The sequence below is a fragment of the Nylanderia fulva genome, unplaced genomic scaffold (assembly GCF_048542155.1).
Source record: "Nylanderia fulva isolate GAGA-0341 unplaced genomic scaffold, ASM4854215v1 Scaffold253, whole genome shotgun sequence".
NCBI classification, from domain to species: Eukaryota; Metazoa; Arthropoda; class Insecta; order Hymenoptera; family Formicidae; genus Nylanderia; species Nylanderia fulva.
Window position 1 is genome coordinate 45268 of NW_028190318.1, and position 21167 is coordinate 66434.

General features: G+C 34.1%; 1 protein-coding gene and 1 pseudogene across 1 annotated transcript; both read left to right on the forward strand.

The window, feature by feature from the left end:
• Window positions 1-18438: 18438 nt before the first annotated feature.
• LOC146722927 (uncharacterized) lies at window positions 18439-19294 on the forward strand (annotated as a pseudogene).
• Window positions 19295-20494: 1200 nt separating this feature from the next.
• On the forward strand, window positions 20495-21167 carry LOC146722928 (uncharacterized). Its single transcript, XM_085483515.1, has one exon. The coding sequence runs from the start codon at window positions 20592-20594 to the stop codon at window positions 21165-21167; it is 576 nt and encodes a 191-aa protein (XP_085339641.1). The 5' UTR covers window positions 20495-20591.

A 21167-nucleotide genomic window follows, 5' to 3' on the forward strand; every position in this document is an offset into this window, starting at 1 on the left:
CGAGTTTTGAGAAAAGAGCTGTTACAAACAAAATTTGTGATCACTTTAATATTTATGAAAAATAGCAATACACATACATGCACACAAGTTCACATTTAATTTTTTTACGATTTACTATTCAACGTTATGTTCGTCTTTTTACATTGCAAAATTTTGATTCATAAAAGGGATGATTAAATTAAAAGTCAATATAATAACAAAAATGATTATATTAATATGATATAAAATAATTAAGATAATTACTAAAATCCACTAGACATGTGCAAAATGTAGTGATAGCTTAACGGAAAAAAATATTTATTTGTATTCCATTTTCTTTATATCTTCAGTTTTATATACTATAAAATTATAAATTTATTAATATCTATTAATATTTATTAATTAATATTTATTATATTTATTAATATTTATTACTATATTATTTAAAAAAAATTGATCAAATTAATATAGATCATATCACAGAATTATATTCCGGCATAACTCTCTTAAACAGATGTTCGTGATAAATATTAGTAAATCAAATCAAGCTTTTAAGTCTAATTATATATATATATTTAATAAGAAAAATATTTTTTATATTTTACTTGATCAATTAAAATTATATATGATCATACGGTACAATAAAATATCATTTACACAATTATATTATCATATAAAGCAATAATATGATTCCAAATAACGAGTACTCGAACGAGATACTTTATAAAGTAAACTGCAATAAAGTAATATATGCAGTAATAAAATATATTTTATATTTATCGTATATGATATTACGCATTTGTGCTAATATGATAATACGTGTTCTAATACATATCTTTTAAAGCTATGATATCAAATATTATTTGAAACATGTTTGCAAATAAGGAAAGAAATGATTTAAGATATTGAAAATACTTCTTAAATTATGTATAAACATATATATAGAATCAAGTATCTTTGATTAAAGCATCAAAACGTCTAAACAGTAAAACATACACAGAGTCATGGCATTGCGGTAATGTTATTATATCATATATTGTACAAAAATGAATGATATAATCTTTAAAAACTCACCTTTAAAAAAAGGTAAAAAAAGGCGACCAGTTAAGGGCACGCCATTAACAAAAATTATTTATTGCAAACCCATGTAGAATCCTATCCTATTGCAAACCCATATAGAATCCTATGAAAAATTAATCATTGCAAACCCATGTAGAATCCTATGAAAAATTAACCATTGCAAACCCATGTAGAATTGTATTAAAAATTATCCATTGCAAACTTATGTAGAATCCTACATTGCAAACCCATGTACAATAGAATTGTATGAAAAATTATCGATTATAAACCCATGTACAATCGTAACAAAAGTAATGAAATAAAAAAAAAATTGCGACAAGTGAAAGTAGAAACTTGTACCAGTGGAAAATTAAAGTTGCAGACATATATATAGTCGTATAATGAATCAGTAAAAATTTAAATTTGCAAATGTAGAATCGTACCATAAAAAAAACTTATCTTTAAAAAAAAAAAGATAAACAAGATGTGCCAAGTCCATTAATATAAAATAAAAAGAAATAAAAAAATTGTAGTTAAAAAAACTGGGCGCGCTGCTAAGTTTCAAAATTACAATGCACCTTAAAGTAACATTAATTAATTTAAACACAAAACATATTTTAACTGCAATGAGTTTAAAAATAACAATTTAATTTTAATATCATTAGAATATTATTTAGCACCTTAAAGTAACATTAATTAATTTGAACACAAAACATATTTTAACTGCAATGAGTTTAAAAATAACAATTTAATTTTAATCTCATTAGAATATTATTTAGCAGCGCGCCCAGTTTTTTTAACTACAATTTTTTTATTTCTTTTTATTTTATATTAATGGACTTGGCACATCTTGTTTATCTTTTTTTTTTAAAAGATAAGTTTTTTTATGGTACGATTCTACATTTGCAAATTTAAATTTTTACTGATTCATTATACGACTCTATATATGTCTGCAACTTTAATTTTCCACTGGTACAAGTTTCTACTTTTACTTGGCGCAATTTTTTTTTTATTTCATTACTTTTGTTACGATTGTACATGGGTTTATAATCGATAATTTTTCATACAATTCTATTGTACATGGGTTTGCAATGTAGGATTCTACATAAGTTTGCAATGGATAATTTTTAATACAATTCTACATGGGTTTGCAATGGTTAATTTTTCATAGGATTCTACATGGGTTTGCAATGATTAATTTTTCATAGGATTCTATATGGGTTTGCAATAGGATAGGATTCTACATGGGTTTGCAATAAATAATTTTTGTTAATGGCGTGCCCTTAACTGGTCGCCTTTTTTTACCTTTTTTTAAAGGTGAGTTTTTAAAGATTATATTAAACTACGGCGCTGATAATTCTAATTTTATCGCTGGTAAACGTATAAAAGCAGAAAATCAGATTTCTTAAGTTGTCACATTTTTTCATACGTTTAAAATATTGTGGTCCGAGATTCGTCAGAGTATTAAAATGTGCTGTAGAAAATTATGTGACATGTAAAAAGTTATATGTAACAAATTCACAAACAATATCGTGTAAAAGAACTGAAGATCGTAATCACTTACATATATAGCCAGACATGAGAATTCCGCAATAGTTTCTTTCATATACAAATTGTCTTTGTGATAACGAAAACCAATAAAGAACATGATGTTGCAAAGAGGAGACACAGGAAAATAATATTTTTTGAGCTATTGTGTGGTTATTTATACATATATGTCTATGTTAGGATAACTCGCAAGGGAAGGACTTCAACTGTTTCACGGCTTTCGATTCAAAATCTATGCAGAAATGTTGTGGGTGATGCCAATAGTAAATTCTGCAAGTTACAGCCCCTACCTTTGCGTTAAAAAAATGGCATAATAACTTTCTCGCCTATACAGGTGTCCCATTTTAAATGTTCCGCGTAAATATCACGAAAACTATGAAAGACATGAAAAAATGTTTCAAATAAAAATTCTTTGACTTGAAAGGAGACATAAAATGGTGCCATTGATTTAACCTTGAATAGTTATTTGAAGGTCGCGTAAAGGTCACCTTCAATTTCTTGAATAAAGCTACATATTTTTTATTGCATATTCTTGTAGGTTATCTCAAAAGCTTTCCAAAACCCTAGAATAAAGTATTTTTTCATGGAGTATTCTTCGAGTTATAAAGATTTGAAGCTAACAGTTTTTTGACATAAAATGTAAAGTATTGTATCTTTTAAAGTATTCAGTTTTCGGTAATTATACCTTAATACTTTTTTGCACAGTATAATAAGATCAATCAATTGGTATAAAGAAAACAGATACATTGCAACAAAATGGCCATAGTGCCTATATGTGTAAGCACAGATATCCATACATTACTTCGTGCGTGTGTAAATAATCCGGCGTGGATTACTTTGGAATTGAACAACATTTTTCATTAGGAATAGATCATTTGATTTTCTAAAACTCTTGTATTTAACATTTTCTTCCATAGTCATTATTTTCCAAGATATTTGATTGTTACAGAATTTTTGCCATTACTGTATAGACGAAAAAGTTTTTTGATGCAAAGGTTTGAAGCTAACAATTTTTCGACATAAAATGTAAAATATCTTGTAAAATATTCAGTTTTTGGTAATTATATCTTAATATTTTTTTGCACGGAATAATGAGACCAATCAATTGGTGTAAAAAAACATAGTGCTTATAAAAACGTATGCAGCTACATGTTGAATATTACATATTCTTTTTAAAACAATTATCTGTTTTCTTTATACCAATTGATTGATTTTATTATACTGTGCAAAAAAGTATTAAGGTAATATTACCGAAAACTGAATATTTTAAAAGATACAATACTTTACATTTTATGTCAAAAAACTGTTAGCTTCAAACTTTTATAACTCAAAGAATACTCCACGAAAAAATACTTTATTTTAGGGTTTTGGAAAGCTCTTGAGATAGCCTATAAAAATATGCAATAAAATATGTAGTCATCAGTCAAGTACTAAGTTCAACAACAATTAGAGGCATGGTCATCTCAATTTATTCAAGACAGACACAATTTTTATCAAGAGACAATTTTTATAATATTTAAAAAAACTTGGAGATGATGGACACAAACATTGCCGGACTGATAGCCTTTCGCCGACTAACGATAAGCGGTTAGTTTGGAGTAATGTCTAAGTGTCTAAGTGTGAGTAATGTCTACACTCCGAGTTCTCAATAATAATTTTTTTAAATAATATTGATTAACCGGATAAATTATTTTAATTTAATTTTTGCATCTAATTGGGACTGTTCGCGTTGAACTATTTTTAATAATTTGAATTTATTGTTAGCGTATTTTGCCTTTTAATTTTGACATAATTATTTAATTTATTTTGACATTGTATTGCAACTTTTTATTAGAATTTTTATTTATATTTATTTATTTATTATAATGTTTATTGCGCACTGAAGACGACTGAGTACAGTTCGAAACGTTTGTAATTGGTTTTTTTAAATTAAAGTTTTTCCAAGATTTATAATAATTTTTTATTTGCTCGTTACCATGGCCTCGTAATGTTTAATAAGTTATCATTGTGTATGTAGTTCCATTCAAGAAATTGAAGTTGACCTTTACGTGACCTTCAAATAACTATTCAAGGTTAAATCAATGACACCATTTTATGTCCTCGTTCGAGTCAAACAACTTTTTTCTAAAATATTTTTTCATGTCTTTCATAGTTTTCGAGATATTTATGCGGAACATTTAAAATGGGACCTGTATAGGCGAGAAAGTTATTATGCCATTTTTTTAACGCAAAGATAGGGGCTGTAACTTGCAGAATTTGCTATTGGCATCACCCACAACATTTCTGCATAGGTTTTGAATCGAAAGCCGTGAAACAGTTGAAGTCCTTTCCTTGTCAGATAATTTTGCCAAAATATCAAAATAAGAATTGTCAAGAAGTTCAGTGTCTTTTTATAAATTAATACTGTTTTTTGTTTTTTGATATACAACATTTCAGAAATTAACCTTTTATAATAATTTTTTTCATAGTCTAAAATCTTGGTATTGACCCAATCAGAAGTATGATTTAAATTTACGATATGTTCCGAGACAACAAAATGTTTTGTTGATTCTAATTTTATATTGTTCCTATGTTCATAATCTTGTGCGTAATTATTGTTTTGTCTGTCCTATGTAGGTTGCATCACAGTTTTTGCAATTTATTTTACAAATAACGCCCGCATTATTGTGCAGTTCATCTTTATCTTTTTGCGCTCTGATGATTCCATCCAATTTTTTTAAGACTCTGTATCCTACTCGCACATCAGATTTCCTCAGTTCTGAAGATATTAGATCAGAAACTTTCTATGTACGGAATCGCAATGAATTTTTTATCGTTAACGTTACTGACCACGTTGATGTTTTTTCTGCTGTACATGATTCTTTATTAATGATAGATTTAATTCTACGATTAATTTCTGAAGATATGAGATCGAGAGGATAACCATGGTTTAATAAAGTGTTTATGACTAATTCTAAATTCTTTTTATGAAAACTCGGATGTGATAACAGAAGTGCACAGTCTACTAAATTATAAATAATGCCCGTCTTGTGACAACTAGGGTGATTAGAATAAAAAGAGAGAACTCTTCCAGAAAACGTTTTTTTCTGAAACCAATTAATAAATATACTGTTGTTGATTACTTTGATTGGCAGGTCTAAAAAACTTATGCAATGGTTACTCTCTCGTTCCAGCGTAAATTTTAGTCGATTATGATAATCATTAAATTTATCTAAAATGAGTGAGACACAATCCTCCGGAATACACAGCAGAATATCATCCACGTAGTGATAGTAAAACGGAATCCTAACGTTCAGTGTGCTAAGAATGGATGTTTCCAAATTCTGCATGACAATGTCAGTCAAGATAGAAGATAAGGGAGACCCCATAGGCAATCCATGAATTTGTTTATAGACCGTGTCATTAAACGTAAAAAACGTTGAGGAAAAAATAAATCTGATCGTCGAGACAAAATCATCTTTGCCAATATTTGTGTGTTTTTCTATATGATCCCATCTCCTGCTGACACCATCAATTACGAGATCCAACGGTACATTTGTGAACAACAATATTACATCCAAAGATATTATAATCTCAGACTCATTAAGACGAAAGTTCGACAATGTGCACAATTCAAAACTATTATTTATACAATAAAGCTGTTGGATTTGGGTAAACTATATATTGTGACGTGACGCCCTTGAAGCGCCATCACAAGGACGGAAAGCCCGATCGGGTAGGACGCGACGGTCTGAAGCGCCCCTCATATTGGGGAGGATGCGATCCGTATTCTATTTTGCGAGAATAGGAATTACGCGCAGCATCGGCCTGTCGATGCGCGTGCGGTGAAATTCGTAGAAAGAGCGACAACGACGGTCCGAGAGAGCGGCCGGGAACCATTTTGTGCGGCCAGAGGAAACGAGACAGGATGTGCCAGGATACCACAGCAGCAGGAAGAGAGAGATAGAGCGAGAGTGAGAGAGAGCACGGGGCCTCGCGCAGCTAAGTATCGAGTGGCCGAAATTTACTTAAATATCTCTCGCACAAAAATAATTCGATTGACTTTTTATAGAATAACGAGAAGACTCTGAGCAGTATCGACCACGGGGCATATCCTGGAGAGAGACAACGGAGGGCCTGGCCAGCCTACCGCCTATCCCGCAAGAGGAATGCCAGCTGGACAAATTGGAGAAAACATCCTCTCGTTCAGCATTCGAAACTCCCGGCGAGAAGTTACCCCGGCTAGGGGGAGAGTCAGGGAGACCTTAGGACCCCCGCCATCGACCCTATCATCGATGGAATGCGCGAGAGATCGGCGCGGCGCTCGAGGTACCGAGGAGCGCGAGGCCCGGCTCTTCACTGTTCGGTGAGCCATACTATAGTGAGGGTGCCTCCGGATCTCGACCTATACGACCAAAGGACGTCAGAACTTTACCGCCGATTATTGTAAGCCGCCTCTCGGGTAGCCGTACGTGAGTGTTGGTTGGTGCCGTGGGTGGCGAAAAAGTAGAGTCATTACCGTGAGTACCGTGTCGTCTCGTTATCGTGTCGTTTTGTGCTAGAGAGAGCGGTCTCTTTCTCTAAGTATCGTTACCGCGGGGCCAGCCGACTTCGAATTTTGCAAGCCGAGCCCTCTCCGAAAAGTGCCGCCGACAGTCAATCGTTCCGAGAGCGAGAATCTTCAATTCTTGTTCATCGGTATATTCCGAGTACCGTTATATGTCACGGTCGCCGTGCATGAGACCTTTGTTAATCATTCGGTCATTAGATTTACGGAATTTGCGTGCAGCCGTTCTCCGCGAGTGTGCTAATTATTTCGATTTTCGACTCGGCGAGAGAGTCACGAAATTACCGTTATCTTATTGTCAACCGTTTTTTTTATATCGCGCCGTGTCTCGACTCGTGTTTATATGACTTCCGTGTATACCGCGTACCTGCGATAATAAGTTTAAACAGCCAAACCGTTTACCGAGTTTTTTTGTATGTTCCGTTATTATAATGTTGTCGCGAGATTGTAGAAGTTATTAAATATTGTTATAATTAATGAACATTCGATAGATCAATCCCGTCATACCGAAATCTTCGCCTATCTATATATTATATTTATCCGTATCTCTAGCCTAAATGTTAATATAAATATGTTGTTTTCTAAGTCGGACAATAGAGCCAAAGAAACAAAAAATTAATTACTCGAAACTGTATCTCAATTTGAGATTCCAAAGTTTCATATATAAATTAATCTCGAAACTTACATATGGAGAAATAGGCGCGAAAAATATAGGTCCGAAAAGTCGCTGAAGCGGGAATCGAACCCACGTCTTTCACTTTCCGGGCGACTGCTCTTACCAACTAAGCTATTCAGACCCTTTCGATCCTATATTTTTCATTTGCCTTTTTAGTAGATGTTAGTAAATACCGCCGTGATTAGCCCAAGGCGTGAATTTTTCGCGCCTATTTCTCCATATGTAAGTTTCAAGATTAATTTATATATGGAACTTTGGGATCTCAAATTGAGATACAGTTCCGAGTAATTAATTTTTTGTTTCTTTGGCTCTATTGTCCGACTTAGAAAACAGCATATTTATATTTTTTATATTGAGAGCCGATAAAAATATTTATTTCTGATTAAATGTTAATGTTCGTCATATAATTATATTGTCAATTTATATTTATTCCATGTACAATTGTTAGTCCTAAGTGTCTGAAATATATATATGTCTATTCATGTCAACCTGTGTATCTCTGTATACCTCTCTCTCAACCATAGAATAAGAATAATCTAGACCCGCGACTCACTGCCGAATTTCGAAGAGATACCTTAAATCCCGTTTTTATTGATACCGCGACGCATGCAAATGCGCCTTGCGCCCAACTTTATCGTGAGTTACCGAAAGTACCTAAATACGAATAGTTAAACTCTTTTGTTACCAATTTTTTTACGTTAACGATCAAAATATTTAAATTGAACGCTCCCCTGTCCAAACTTGGCGTTTCGGAACAGGAAAAGACGTTGCAATATATTATGCAAATAAGCTGCTAAACAATAAAGTGCCGTATTAACCGAAAAAATTATTAATCTCAAAGGAACGTTGTCTTTATGAATTTTTGGTAACCCGTATGCTTTGGGGAGTAGAGAGTCGCTCAAATGTAAAGAATAATATTCCTGTTTCGTGATAATGTCCTTATTTAACCATTTTTTTTAAATTAGTGTTAAGTTCCTTTTCTATTTTTGATGAAGAATTATTCCTAACCTTTATATAATTATCTTTATCATTTAATAATTCTTTGACTTTTTTTATATACATGTCCTTATTCATAGCTACTGTAGCATTCCCTTTATCAGCATTAGTAAAAATGATGTTAGGATTTCGGTGACAAAATCTTTTTATTTCCCTATACATATATAGCAACTTTTCGTGTAGTTATTTAGGTTTCTAACATTCCATTGGATAATTTTAAATGGCATGGAAAAAACTTACATGAGACTTTTTATATGTAATTCTATCGTATTTGTTAACCTTTCCATAAGAAGTTCATGTTGTAGGATGGTAGGGAGTAAGTCTACCAGCTGTCTCAGGGAAAAACAGACCCTTTCCTGTCTTGGGATGAGTTGCTGTAGAAATCGCTGGAGTCGATGATAAAGCCTTGTAATATGTAGCTTTGTTTTTTACTTTATGTGATGCCAACTGTAGTCCTGAAAATCCATTTTCAGTTTTCTTGACATTTCTTGGTTCTTGTTCATTGTTTTTCCACAATCTATTGACAATCCTGCAAGCCTCCACGTAAGAGATGTTGTCCATTACCATTGTTCTAATTATTTCTTAAGTTTTTTTATATGCTGGGCATGATCTATCTAGAGTACTATGTGCACCGTTGCAGTTAATACATTTTTTTCTGCCTGGCATGAATTTTCTTTAGAAAAAATATGATTCTCACTACAAGTGAGGCACTTCCTCCTTTTCACATCCCTTGCTAATATGCCCCAGCCGGCCACATCTGTAACATTTTACTTGAGGAATATAAATTAAAACGCGAAGCCAGGTCCTCCACATAATTACTTGTTCCAAGAGATCTCTTCTACTGAACTCTAAGCAAACGGAAGGAGGATCCTCCCATTTTTTTGTCGTCTTAGTTTTTCTTTTAAGGCGAAACGCTCTTATAACTTTCGATTTGTTATTAGCTTCCAAATTAATCTCAACAATTTCTATCATTGATACATTCATTGGAACCCCTTGGATGACTCCTCTTTTGACTAGCAGATGATTCGGGATAAAAGCTCTGAAACCTAGTTTTTTCAAGTATTTGTTCGAGAGAGTCATTAGCTGCTGACCTTGTGTCAAACGTTAATTTCCACGTATTACGCGCATAGTTCGATATATGAGATAGTTAAATCCCTGTTTTCCTTCTAGTGTTGTTAATTTTACGAGAAACTTCCAAATAGGTATTGATATTCCGCTTCCAGGAGTATAACTTTTCTTGATTAATATTACGTAAGGGGGCCGGCTGAATCTATCGTACATCTTTTCCTGAGGAATCTTCCGCTTTATTCCATCCTGTTATTGCTCAGAGTCAGACTTTATTTGTCCTTTGAGGAATAATGCTTGAGAAATATCTTCAGCATCCAGTACAGAACAACTTTGCTTCGAGTTTTTCTTATCTTTTTTGGTTATCACACCTGTTACGTCGTTTATTTTGACGGCCATGTTGTCCGATGAACTTTCACTAACCTTTTCGTGGTTCCTTTTCTTCGCTGCAGCTTTGTCTACAACAATGTTCATTATTTCTTCTTTAGACAAGTTTTCAATAGCTTGAAACTTTCTTCATTTGTGTCTCTCCAGTTCGATTCGGAAGAAGAAAGGGGCATGCCTCCTCCTTCCCCTTGCCTAATCTATACACACTAGTATCGATTGTGATTTCTTTCTTTTACAGGCTCAAAGGAGAGCGTACTACCCAAAAGAAAGCTTTTAACCAGAAGTACGTAATCTGGCTTGAAACTAACGACTCACAAAGTGATATAGCTTCTGTAGTAAAAAGAAAATTACACAGCCTTGAACCACGTGATCAGGACCGTTGTTCGCAACGCTCTCTTCTCGCCTGTTATTTTTATTTTAGGACCGTAGCTCCCTCTCTCTTCCTTATCTACCAGCCTGCTTTATCCTCCTGCTCCTTCTTTCCTCGCCAACCTCCCTTCCTTCCCCCCCCTCTCTCTCTCTTCCTCTCTTTTCATCTCTTCTTCTCAACCTTTTACTACTCATTACTCTTTTCCACATATTTTCTTTTCTAAACCCTATCTTCCTATCACTTCTCTATTTACCTTTTACTTCACTCTTTTACTCCTCCAATTTTTCTCACTCCTCTTATTCCTCACGCTGTATCTCCTCCGCCACGTATCCACTACCGTTTTTTGTCTCTTACTCCGCTTCCTTTCCTCCTCTTACTACTTACATTATATCTCCGTCCATCTTCTCTTCTTTCCACCTCACTCCTTATTCACAATTTTCACCTCTCCGTACCTACATACTATTTCCTTCTCCTCCGCCTCTTCCTCTTAAAACTATACTTTAAATAGCATCGAAATTTCTGTCTTCTCACTTTCAACCATCTTTCCGATCTCGCTAATTACTAAATAATTATGGTGATAAAAAATGTAATTGTAAATATATAAATATTTTTTTACGTTTTGTCTTTACTTTAATTATATGTATATTGTTTTAAAATTTAATAAATTTAATAAACAACATTAAATATCGTTCTGTCTTTACTTTAATTACATGTATATTGTTTTAAAATGTTTTCAGTGAGAACTTCATTGTTAGCAAGATATAATCAAGCAAAAATTCCGTACTTTACTTATTAATTATGACTGAATTACTAGAGATAAGAAGTTCTTCTAAGAAGAATAATTTTGTACTACACAAGCCAATCAGAGGTAATACATTTAAAATTATTATTTCGTTTATTTTTCGCACAGTATTCATCAGCTTATTCTACCTTCTTTTTAGATCTTTCGTCATTTTAAATTTCCGTGTTATATTATCGTTCAGCAAATGCAACACAACGGTTGCTGTTGCCATGGTAGTAAAGTCTTTAAAATTTTGGATATTGTCATTATGAATGAATGTACTAGGAATGTTAACAATTTTTTATAGTAGGTTTTGAAATTTTTTTATAATTTTTGATGTATTAGATTTTGCTTACTATAGTCCTATAACAGCTTATACATTCATATTGGCTTTAGCACTGTTTATAAAGTAATAGATTATTATGTGTATTCCGCATGAAGCGTCGTTCAAATAGCCAATATATGTTCTGATACTTTATATCAAGTTCTTCTCTTTTGTGTTTAATCAATTCACATTTTCCTGCAATAAATTTTTCCGAGAAGACATTTTGAAATCAATTTAGAAAATTAACAAAAATTTTTTTTGCAAAAAATTCAGATCGTTGAAATTCTCCTTAAAGAGTTCTTTAAAAATGTAAAGAATTAACTTTGTCTTCAGAATTTTTACTGCAAAGAACACAAAATTACAAAATAACATGTATTTTAAAAATCCTAAAATAAATTCAAAAATTTTTTTCAAATTTACCATTATAAAAAAATCTATCCCAACAAACATTCATTATTTATATCCGCAACTAACATTGAAAAAGCCAGCGAATATTTATTAAAATCTTCAAAACTCAAATTTTCAATTCCGAATATTCCATGTAAAATACAGAGAGCACGCTTTCTTTCTAAGACTAGCTGCTAATGTTATGGTTTTGAATGAATTAACCCATATTAATATGCGTTTTCAAATTAATTAGAGAGAATAAGAACTTTCAAATTATCTAGTTTTAATTTATATTCTATAATTAATTTCTACAACAATTTTCTGCAATTGCTATTTTGCATATTTATTACTGATAAGGCTTAGCTGTTAGAGTGGAGTCCGCAGACAGATCCTCTGTTCTAGTTGACGTAATTCATCATCTCGTTGTTGCAACTTCGCTTCGAATCGCTTTGCTATTTCTTGTGTTCCTTTCGTAATTCCCTGATTTGTCGCAATCACGCTTGCAACGATACTGTTCGCTTATTTCTGCAATATGCAAAGTTCACTACGAGTAGTTCCGCTCGAATACATAGTATCGCTTTATTCAATTTATATTTTATATTTACATGCGCTAATTTTCGTGAATATAATATGCAATTAAGTTTAAGTTTAGTTTAGAATTTTAAAATTATAGACCCTTTTTAATATAAATTCTATGTCAAAAATAAACTTATTAATGCGATTATTTATGATTTTTCAATATTTAATTTATATTTTTATAATTTATAATACTTGCCAATATTATTTTCTGTTTTATGTATGAAACAGAAGATAATATTATGTATAAAGATTTAATTATACTTATAACTTAATCTAATTCAATCTAATATGAAAAAGCTTTAAAAAATTATACATGACTTCTTCAACTTATTTATACTTAAAAATAGAGTATAATGAGTAATTTAATTAGGTTAGGTTAAAATAAGAATTAAATTAAATTTTTTTGTGCAATTAGTGCGCGAAAAGTCGCCCTATGATGGAATTTTAGAAAGGGCTCGCTTTCCACGCACCGGTCACACAAAATATCGTAACCAACATGTGCGGGTCATAAACTCGGCTTCGCCTCGTGCGCCAAACTTCCGCACTCTCGGCCAATTTACGATCCTCCGCACTTGTTAGCCAATATACTATAGTTTAATTTTGTTTTCTATTTGAATTATTTTCATACAGAAAATGTAAAATGCATGATTTTAAACTTCTGCATTAAAAATAATAGATAAAACTTTTTACATTTAACTAAAAGAATTATTATTTCAAAAGCTTTTTATTAGAAATACAATGAAAAGTATATTTGACCGAATACCTAATACCGAATATTATGTTAATACCGAATTAAGATAATACCGAATATTTATAAAATTTATTAATAAAATAATTTTATTAGCTATACAGGGTAAACAACATAAAGCGTTATAAATTTTTATCTCCAAAAATATTGTTTCTAGAGAAAAATGTTTCAAATAAAAGTTGTAGGATTTCAAGCGGGAAGAAAGTTGGCGCTATTGATTTTTCCTAAAGAACTTTACAAGACATTTGAAGGTTATTTATGTATTTTCAGATGAAACCACCATATTTTTTTACATAAATCAATCGATAGTTTTCGACGATCTTACATCAATCTTTTCATGCACAATAGTATATTGTGTTGCAATACAAGTGCGGAAAGTTGGCTATTAATCACGAGTACGCGTTTACCCGCACGAGTGGACAATAGCCAACTTCCGTACGTGCAACACATACTATTTTGTATTACAAGTGTATTTAAAGTAGTACTTTGAGTACCTGATTTCTGTACCTGATTTACGCAGTAGACTGATATATAAATAACAGATAGGGTTAGGTGCGTGTTGGGAGGGCGCGGAGTAGCGGTAGTTTTGCCAGTTATTTTGTATATGCGCTGCGAGATGGCATTAATATCCGTAAACAAGGCTTGATACCCCAATAAGTTATTGCCCATTTTCCATGAGATAAGGCTTTGGATATGACGTGTGAAATATTTTGTAGGTAGATGTTGGCAAATTGTTATTTTGCGTACAGAAATCGCTTACGGAAAGTACCACTTTGCATACACGTGTAATACAAAATAATAAAAGGAATCAATTATTGTAAAAAAAAAATACATAACTGTTTATAAGAAAAAGTATGTAATTTACAATTTGCAGCTACATATTTTTTTTAAACAACTATCTGTTTTATTTACACCAATCAATTCCTCTTATTATTTTGTGCATAAAAGTATTAAGATCATCGAAAAATGAATATTCTATAGTTACATTTCATAGTTTATGTAAGATTATGTTAAATTTAAGTTATTTAAGTTAAGTATGAAATATTTCGTAAACTATTTACTTTTTGGCCACTCCCCTTATAACTTTTTATGTAGAATTTTACGAGGAATCGATTTATGTAAAAAATATGGTGGTTCCATTTAAAAAGAAACTTAATGACCTTCCCAGATAGCACCAAATCGTCTAAAGACTACTAAAACTGGACATATTTTTGTCAAGAGCATCTTTCGGCTGTAGCATTTAATTATCGAAATTATGACTAATAATCGTCGGATGTGACAAATTGTGTCACTTCCAAGTCTTGTCCATATGATAACTAAAAGAAGACTACTTGTAAATGTCTTTCAGTAATCTTTAAGGCTTCTTTTGGACATCTTTTTAGACATCTTTATAGATTCTTTTTAGATATTTTTAGTCGTGTTTAAGATTAGTTATAGGTCTTAATTTTAGGTAAGTGTTATATGATCTTATTATGTTTACTTAATATTAAAATAATAAATCTTTCCTCTTCCGGAACGTCGAGGTGTATGGACGTGTTACGCATGGCTGGGACTTTTGCTGTGATATATATATATATATATATATATAATAATAATAATAATATTAACCGTTATTGAATTCTTGTGAAAACAAAATTGGTATATTATCATGAAGTAATAATTCATCGCATGGATCTAAAAAATAGTAATACATATGTAAGCGCGTATTTTAATATTATGTATTATTTAGAAAATAAGGGTCATATACAGGGTGGCCCACATAACTCTTAACAGCTGAATATTTCGGAAACTATTTGTCCAATTAAAAAGTTGTTCATGAGAAAGTTTTCTGTTCTCAAGGGGCCTTTCTAACTACATAAATATAAAGTTACTCCCTGCCCCCCATAAAGGGTTGTTCATGAGAAAGTTTTCTGTTCTCAAGGGGCCTTTCTAACTACATAAATATGAAGTTACTCCCTGCCCCCCTTTATGGGGGGCAGAGGATAACTTTACAATTTTAAACGAAATCCCTTATAAAATGTTAGATGGTTGAATTTTACGGGAAAAAACAAGTAAAATTTGTTAGAAACATTTTTTTGTCAGATGTTTCTGTTAAAAGATATGACGGTGTAAAGTTTCAAAACTACAGGAAACATAAGCGTCGCATATCCTTATCTTTCATCGTTACAATTTATATCGTTATAAATTGTCGTCGAAGGAGGCGGTGTCATTTTCAATAGGTCGGTATCAGAATTGTCACTGACATCTTGGTTTTTATGCTTTTTTTTTCGTTACCTTTCCCTAGTTGGGAACATGATGTCTTTGTATCTGAATTTTATTTTTTTGCGTAATTTAATGCCTTCTGATAGGAATCTGCAATTGGAGAAAGTTACAGTAGAAAAAAAATATTTTTAATGCATTTAATACTGAAACTATTATTCATGCTTTAAGGCATCTTATGATGACTTTGGTTTAATTTGTATTAACATAATAGATCTTTGACGTGTTATAAAGTTTCTTACGAGTACTGACTACATGAATAATAAAGTAGGTATTTATAGAATATATTATCAAATATCGTCTTCCATTAAAATTCTTATCACTTTGAGTAAGGAGTAATATTGTGTACATTTCCCAGCTATTGTTCGGTTGTATATTTTTCTGAATACATTTCCTAGGATTTTTATGCGGCTACTTACATAAAATCTTGTCTTCCTTTCGTTCTAACCATGAAGTTGCTACAACTTCAATTTCACATAACTCTTCTAGAAATTCTACGACAGATTATATCTGGAAATCATGTGAGATTAATATGAGTTTAATTAAACTATATTAATATTTTAATAACATATACCGCAATAAAAAATTTGTTTACAAATACCTTGTATATTTTAATCTATTACATATTATTTTAATTATATATTTTAATTTTTATTTACACATGGCTATGTATTATTGGCAAGATAATAAAACCATTATTGTGAATATATTTGATGCATTTTTAAGTATTTCATCAATATTAATTGTATAGACATCATTAGCCAAGTTTTGCACATGTTGAATATGGAATAATTGAGAAGAACACGGTGAATTAAAAAATATTTTGGATTCGATAAACTTCTTTCCTTCTAAAAAAATTTCTGACGTGTCATTTTTTTGACAAATGTTTTGAATGCAAAAAAAAGATTTGTCTTTCAATATAAGTAGGGATACTATGGGAGTTCTAACTCAGGGGCAATGAGGGAAGTGCGGGGCGGGGGGGGGAATTGGGGGCGGGGGGGGGGGGAATCGGGGGCGAGGGGGGTGACGTCACGCGGGGGGAGGGGGTCTTATCAGTAGATAAGCTTATCTTTTGTTTATAAACATATCAGATAACCTGATAAGGGGATCATGTTACCTGATATATTTATAAACAGGATAAGATAAGGGGATCATGTTACCTGATATAATTATAAACAAGATAAGATAAGGGGATCATGTTACCTGATATGTTCATAAACAAGATAAGATAAGATAAGCGGCGTCTTTGAGCGGTATCAAAGTTTTCATAAATTTTCTCCGAAGATAAGAAAAATTCTGCGAATGGCTGCCGCATTTCGAGCGCCGACAATTGGATATCTAAGTTTTCTCCGAAGATAAGATAATTCTGCGAATTACTAAGAACAAAAGGTTTGCCGACAATCAAGCGGGTTGATCCGTACAGGTTGCGACATGTCAATCCGATCCGGCGTGTCTTGCCGACGGGGTGAAATTTATCTATGTATTTCTAAGAATTATCAGCGATATCTAAATTTTCTCCGAAGATATCACACAAATATTTCTCGCGAATTAAACAATTGCTTCATCATCCCCACGAACAAAGGGTTGATCGGGGTATATAATGAGGACCGATGCAGCTGCCGGATCATAGTACCACTGGCGAGCGCATGCTTCTTTCGAGGTGCAAGAAAACAAGTTTAGTGTGCAAAGAAGTTTTTTTTTGTAATAAATGTGAAAAAAGTGAATTTTTTACAAAAATGGAGAACGCAGAACATATTGAGCGCGACCTGTTGGAGCGTTCCCACCAAGTCGCCACCTTGGGCGAATATTTCGGATGGCTACAAGAGTGCGATCGAAGAGCTGGAAGAACGCAGCCGTGCCAAGCGTCCACGTCTCTCGATTGGACATAGACAATCTCTGGTGGCGAGAATAGCGCGACTCGAGGGTGCGAAGGTGCGCTTGCAGAGACAATATGTCGGTGAATCCATGTTTAGTGGTGGCGGATTTAGTGGTGGCGGCAATAACGCGCAAAGACTCGTTTGGCGCGAGATCGATACGGCGTTCGATAGCCGTATACTGACCGGTGCGGTAATTAACGCAGACTATATCGAACCGCGTCAATTTTTGGAAAATGCCAAAGACATTGTAGTCGAGAACGTGGAGAATGTGCTGCAGAGACACGCCAATGTAAAAGTGAACACTGTTTTCAACGGTGAATTTGTGTCCGGTGACAAGCGTGCCAATAAAAGTATTAATACGAGAAACTTTGAACTCTTTCGCACGTCCAATGTACGCGAGTGGTACGAGCGCCGCGTAATCGAGCCCACGCTAGCATCGCTAGAAGAGTTCCAGGAACGCGATAGCGGCTGGGCATTGTCGCGGATAATAGATTTAACAGTAAATATCAACAAGTATAATCCAATGCGCGCGGGATGTCATGTCAAATTACCGCAAAAAATTATGGCAAAGAGAGCGGTGGTTAATGTGCTATCAGCGGACAATGCGTGTTTTGCATGGTCAGTGGTAGCCGCTCATTACCCTGCTGAAATAAACACGGGTCGAGAATCCTCTTATCCACATTACACAACAGTGCTGAATCTCCAAAACATTGAGTTTCCAGTGACTGTGAATCAAATTAAAAAATTCGAACTTGCAAACGACATCTCCGTAAACGTGTACATCATCGAGAACGAGAACATCGTCCCGTTGCGTCTTTCGGAAAAAAAGAAGGACAGGCACGTCAATCTGCTGTACATGGAGGACGAAAACAGCGTTGGACATTTCGCGTGCATAAAAAATCTGTCTCGTCTCGTGAGCTCGCAACTGAGCAAACACAATGGTCAAAAATTTATTTGCGATCGGTAAGTATATAGTAAACTTAAATTATATTTTAATTAAATTTTCATTAAATTTTTTATTTTTACAGATGTTTACACTATTTCGGAGCGGCGGATAAATTGCAGGCGCATACGGAAGATTGCGGGAAACTGAACGACTGCGCTATTCGGTTGCCGAGCGAGAATGACAAGTGGCTCAGCTTCGACAACTACACGAGGAAGGAGCGGCTGCCGTTTGTAGTGTACGTCGACCTCGAGTGTGTTTTGGCAAAGACCGAAGATGCCAAAAATCATCAACATCATCAAGTGTTCAGCATCGCATACTATGTACAGTGTTCGTACGACAGTTCGTTGTCCGCGTACAATACCCACCGTAGTGTTGATTGCGTCGCGTGGTTCGCCGAACAGCTTAAAAATTTAGCAATCCGCGTAAAAAATATTTTAACGACCAATGTCCCCATGGTAAATTTAACGCCTGACGAGTGGTTAAAATTTCGCACCGCGACGCATTGTCACATTTGTGAAAAACCGTTTGACGAAGACGATACACGCGTCCGCGATCATTGCCACCTCACTGGGCGGTACAGGGGTCCTGCGCATTCAAATTGTAACTTAAATTACAAAGAATCATTTTGTATCCCTATAGTCTTTCACAATCTGTCCGGCTACGACGCACATTTTATTATCGAGGACATAGCCACAGCGTTCGAAGGGGAAATGGAATTACTGCCGATAACAAAGGAAAAATACATTTCATTCTCGAAGACTGTTAAATTGACACAAGATAATAATTCGAAAAATTATATTAAATTACGCTTTATCGATTCGTACAAGTTTCTCAGCGCTAGTCTCGACAAATTAGCGTCATTTTTGGATAAAGAAAAACTAAAAATTTTACATTCGGAATATCAAATTTTAACTAGTGAAAAATTCAATTTATTGACACGGAAGGGCGTCTTTCCGTACGAATACATTGACTGCGTGGACAGATTACAAGACACACGTTTACCGCCGCGCGACTCATTTTACAGTTCCTTAACCGGCGACACAGTATCCGAGAGTGATTACGCGCACGCCGAGACCGTCTGGAGCCGTTTCTCCCTTCGAACGCTAGGCGAATATAGCGATTTATATTTAAAAATTGATGTCTTGTTATTGGCCGATATATTTGAGAATTTTCGCGATAGTTGTATAAAAAGTTACGGACTCGATCCCGCGTATTATTATACTCTCCCCGGATATACATGGGACGCCATGTTAAAACATACGAATATAAAATTTGAATTATTAACAGACATTGACATGGTAATGTTTGTCGAACGGGGTATACGCGGCGCCCTTAGTCAATGTTCAGGCCGATACGCACAGGCAAATAACAAGTATATGCAATCGTATGACCCATCGAAACCCTCATCTTACCTCATGTATTTTGATGTAAATAATTTGTACGGATGGGCAATGTGTCAACCATTGCCATATGCCGATTTTCGGTGGGTCGACGATATATCGAATTTTGACGTATCATCTATCGCGTTCGATTCACCTATAGGCTATGTTCTCGAAGTAGATTTAGAGTATCCGCAGCATCTTCATGACGCGCACATTGACCTACCGTTTTGCCCGACGCGCGATAAGCCGCCCGGCAAGCGGGAGTATAAACTCCTAGCAACGCTTTACGATAAGAAGCGCTACGTAATTCACTATCGTAATCTGCAGCAGTGCACGCGCCACGGGCTACGCATAACAAACATATATCGCATACTACAATTCACGCAGTCAGCGTGGCTTCAAAAATACATCGAACTCAACACGCAGTTTAGAACACAAGCGAAAAACGATTTTGAAAAAAATTTATATAAATTAATGAATAATGCGGTATTTGGCAAGACGATGGAAAATGTGCGCAATCATGTGGATGTAAAATTATTAACAAAATGGGACGGACGGTATGGTGCGGAGGCAATGATCGCTAAACCAAATTTTCATAGTACTAGCATATTTTCGGAAAAATTAGTTGCCATAGAATTACGCAAACTCGAAGTTAAAATCTACAAACCAATCTACGTCGGCATGTGCATACTCGACGTATCAAAAGTATGTCTTTATGAATTTCACCACGAATACATGTCACCGCTCTATCGTGACAATTGTAGAGTAATGTACACCGACACGGACAGTTTAATATATCAAATTAAATGTCAGGATGTCTATGAAAATTTGAAACGCGATATCGCTCGATTCGATACCAGCGACTACGCCGCGAATAATGCGTACGGTATACCGCTCGCGAATAAAAAGGTGCCGGGTCTGATGAAAGATGAGAATAACGGCGCGATAATGACCGAATTCGTCGGGCTTAGAGCAAAAATGTATGCTTTGCGGGTGGATGGTAAAAAGGACACTAAAAAGGCAAAAGGTGTCAAAAGTAACGTTGTAGCGCGTAGTATAACATTCGACGATTATACACGCTGTCTTAATGACGAGATTGAAATGACGCGTCAACAGTCATGTATAAGATCGAAATTGCATAAAGTGTATACCATCAGCGAGACGAAAATTGCTCTAAGTCCCTACGACGACAAGCGGTATGTCGTACCTGAGTCGACCGACACCTTGCCGTGGGGACATTATAGAATACCGTTGTAA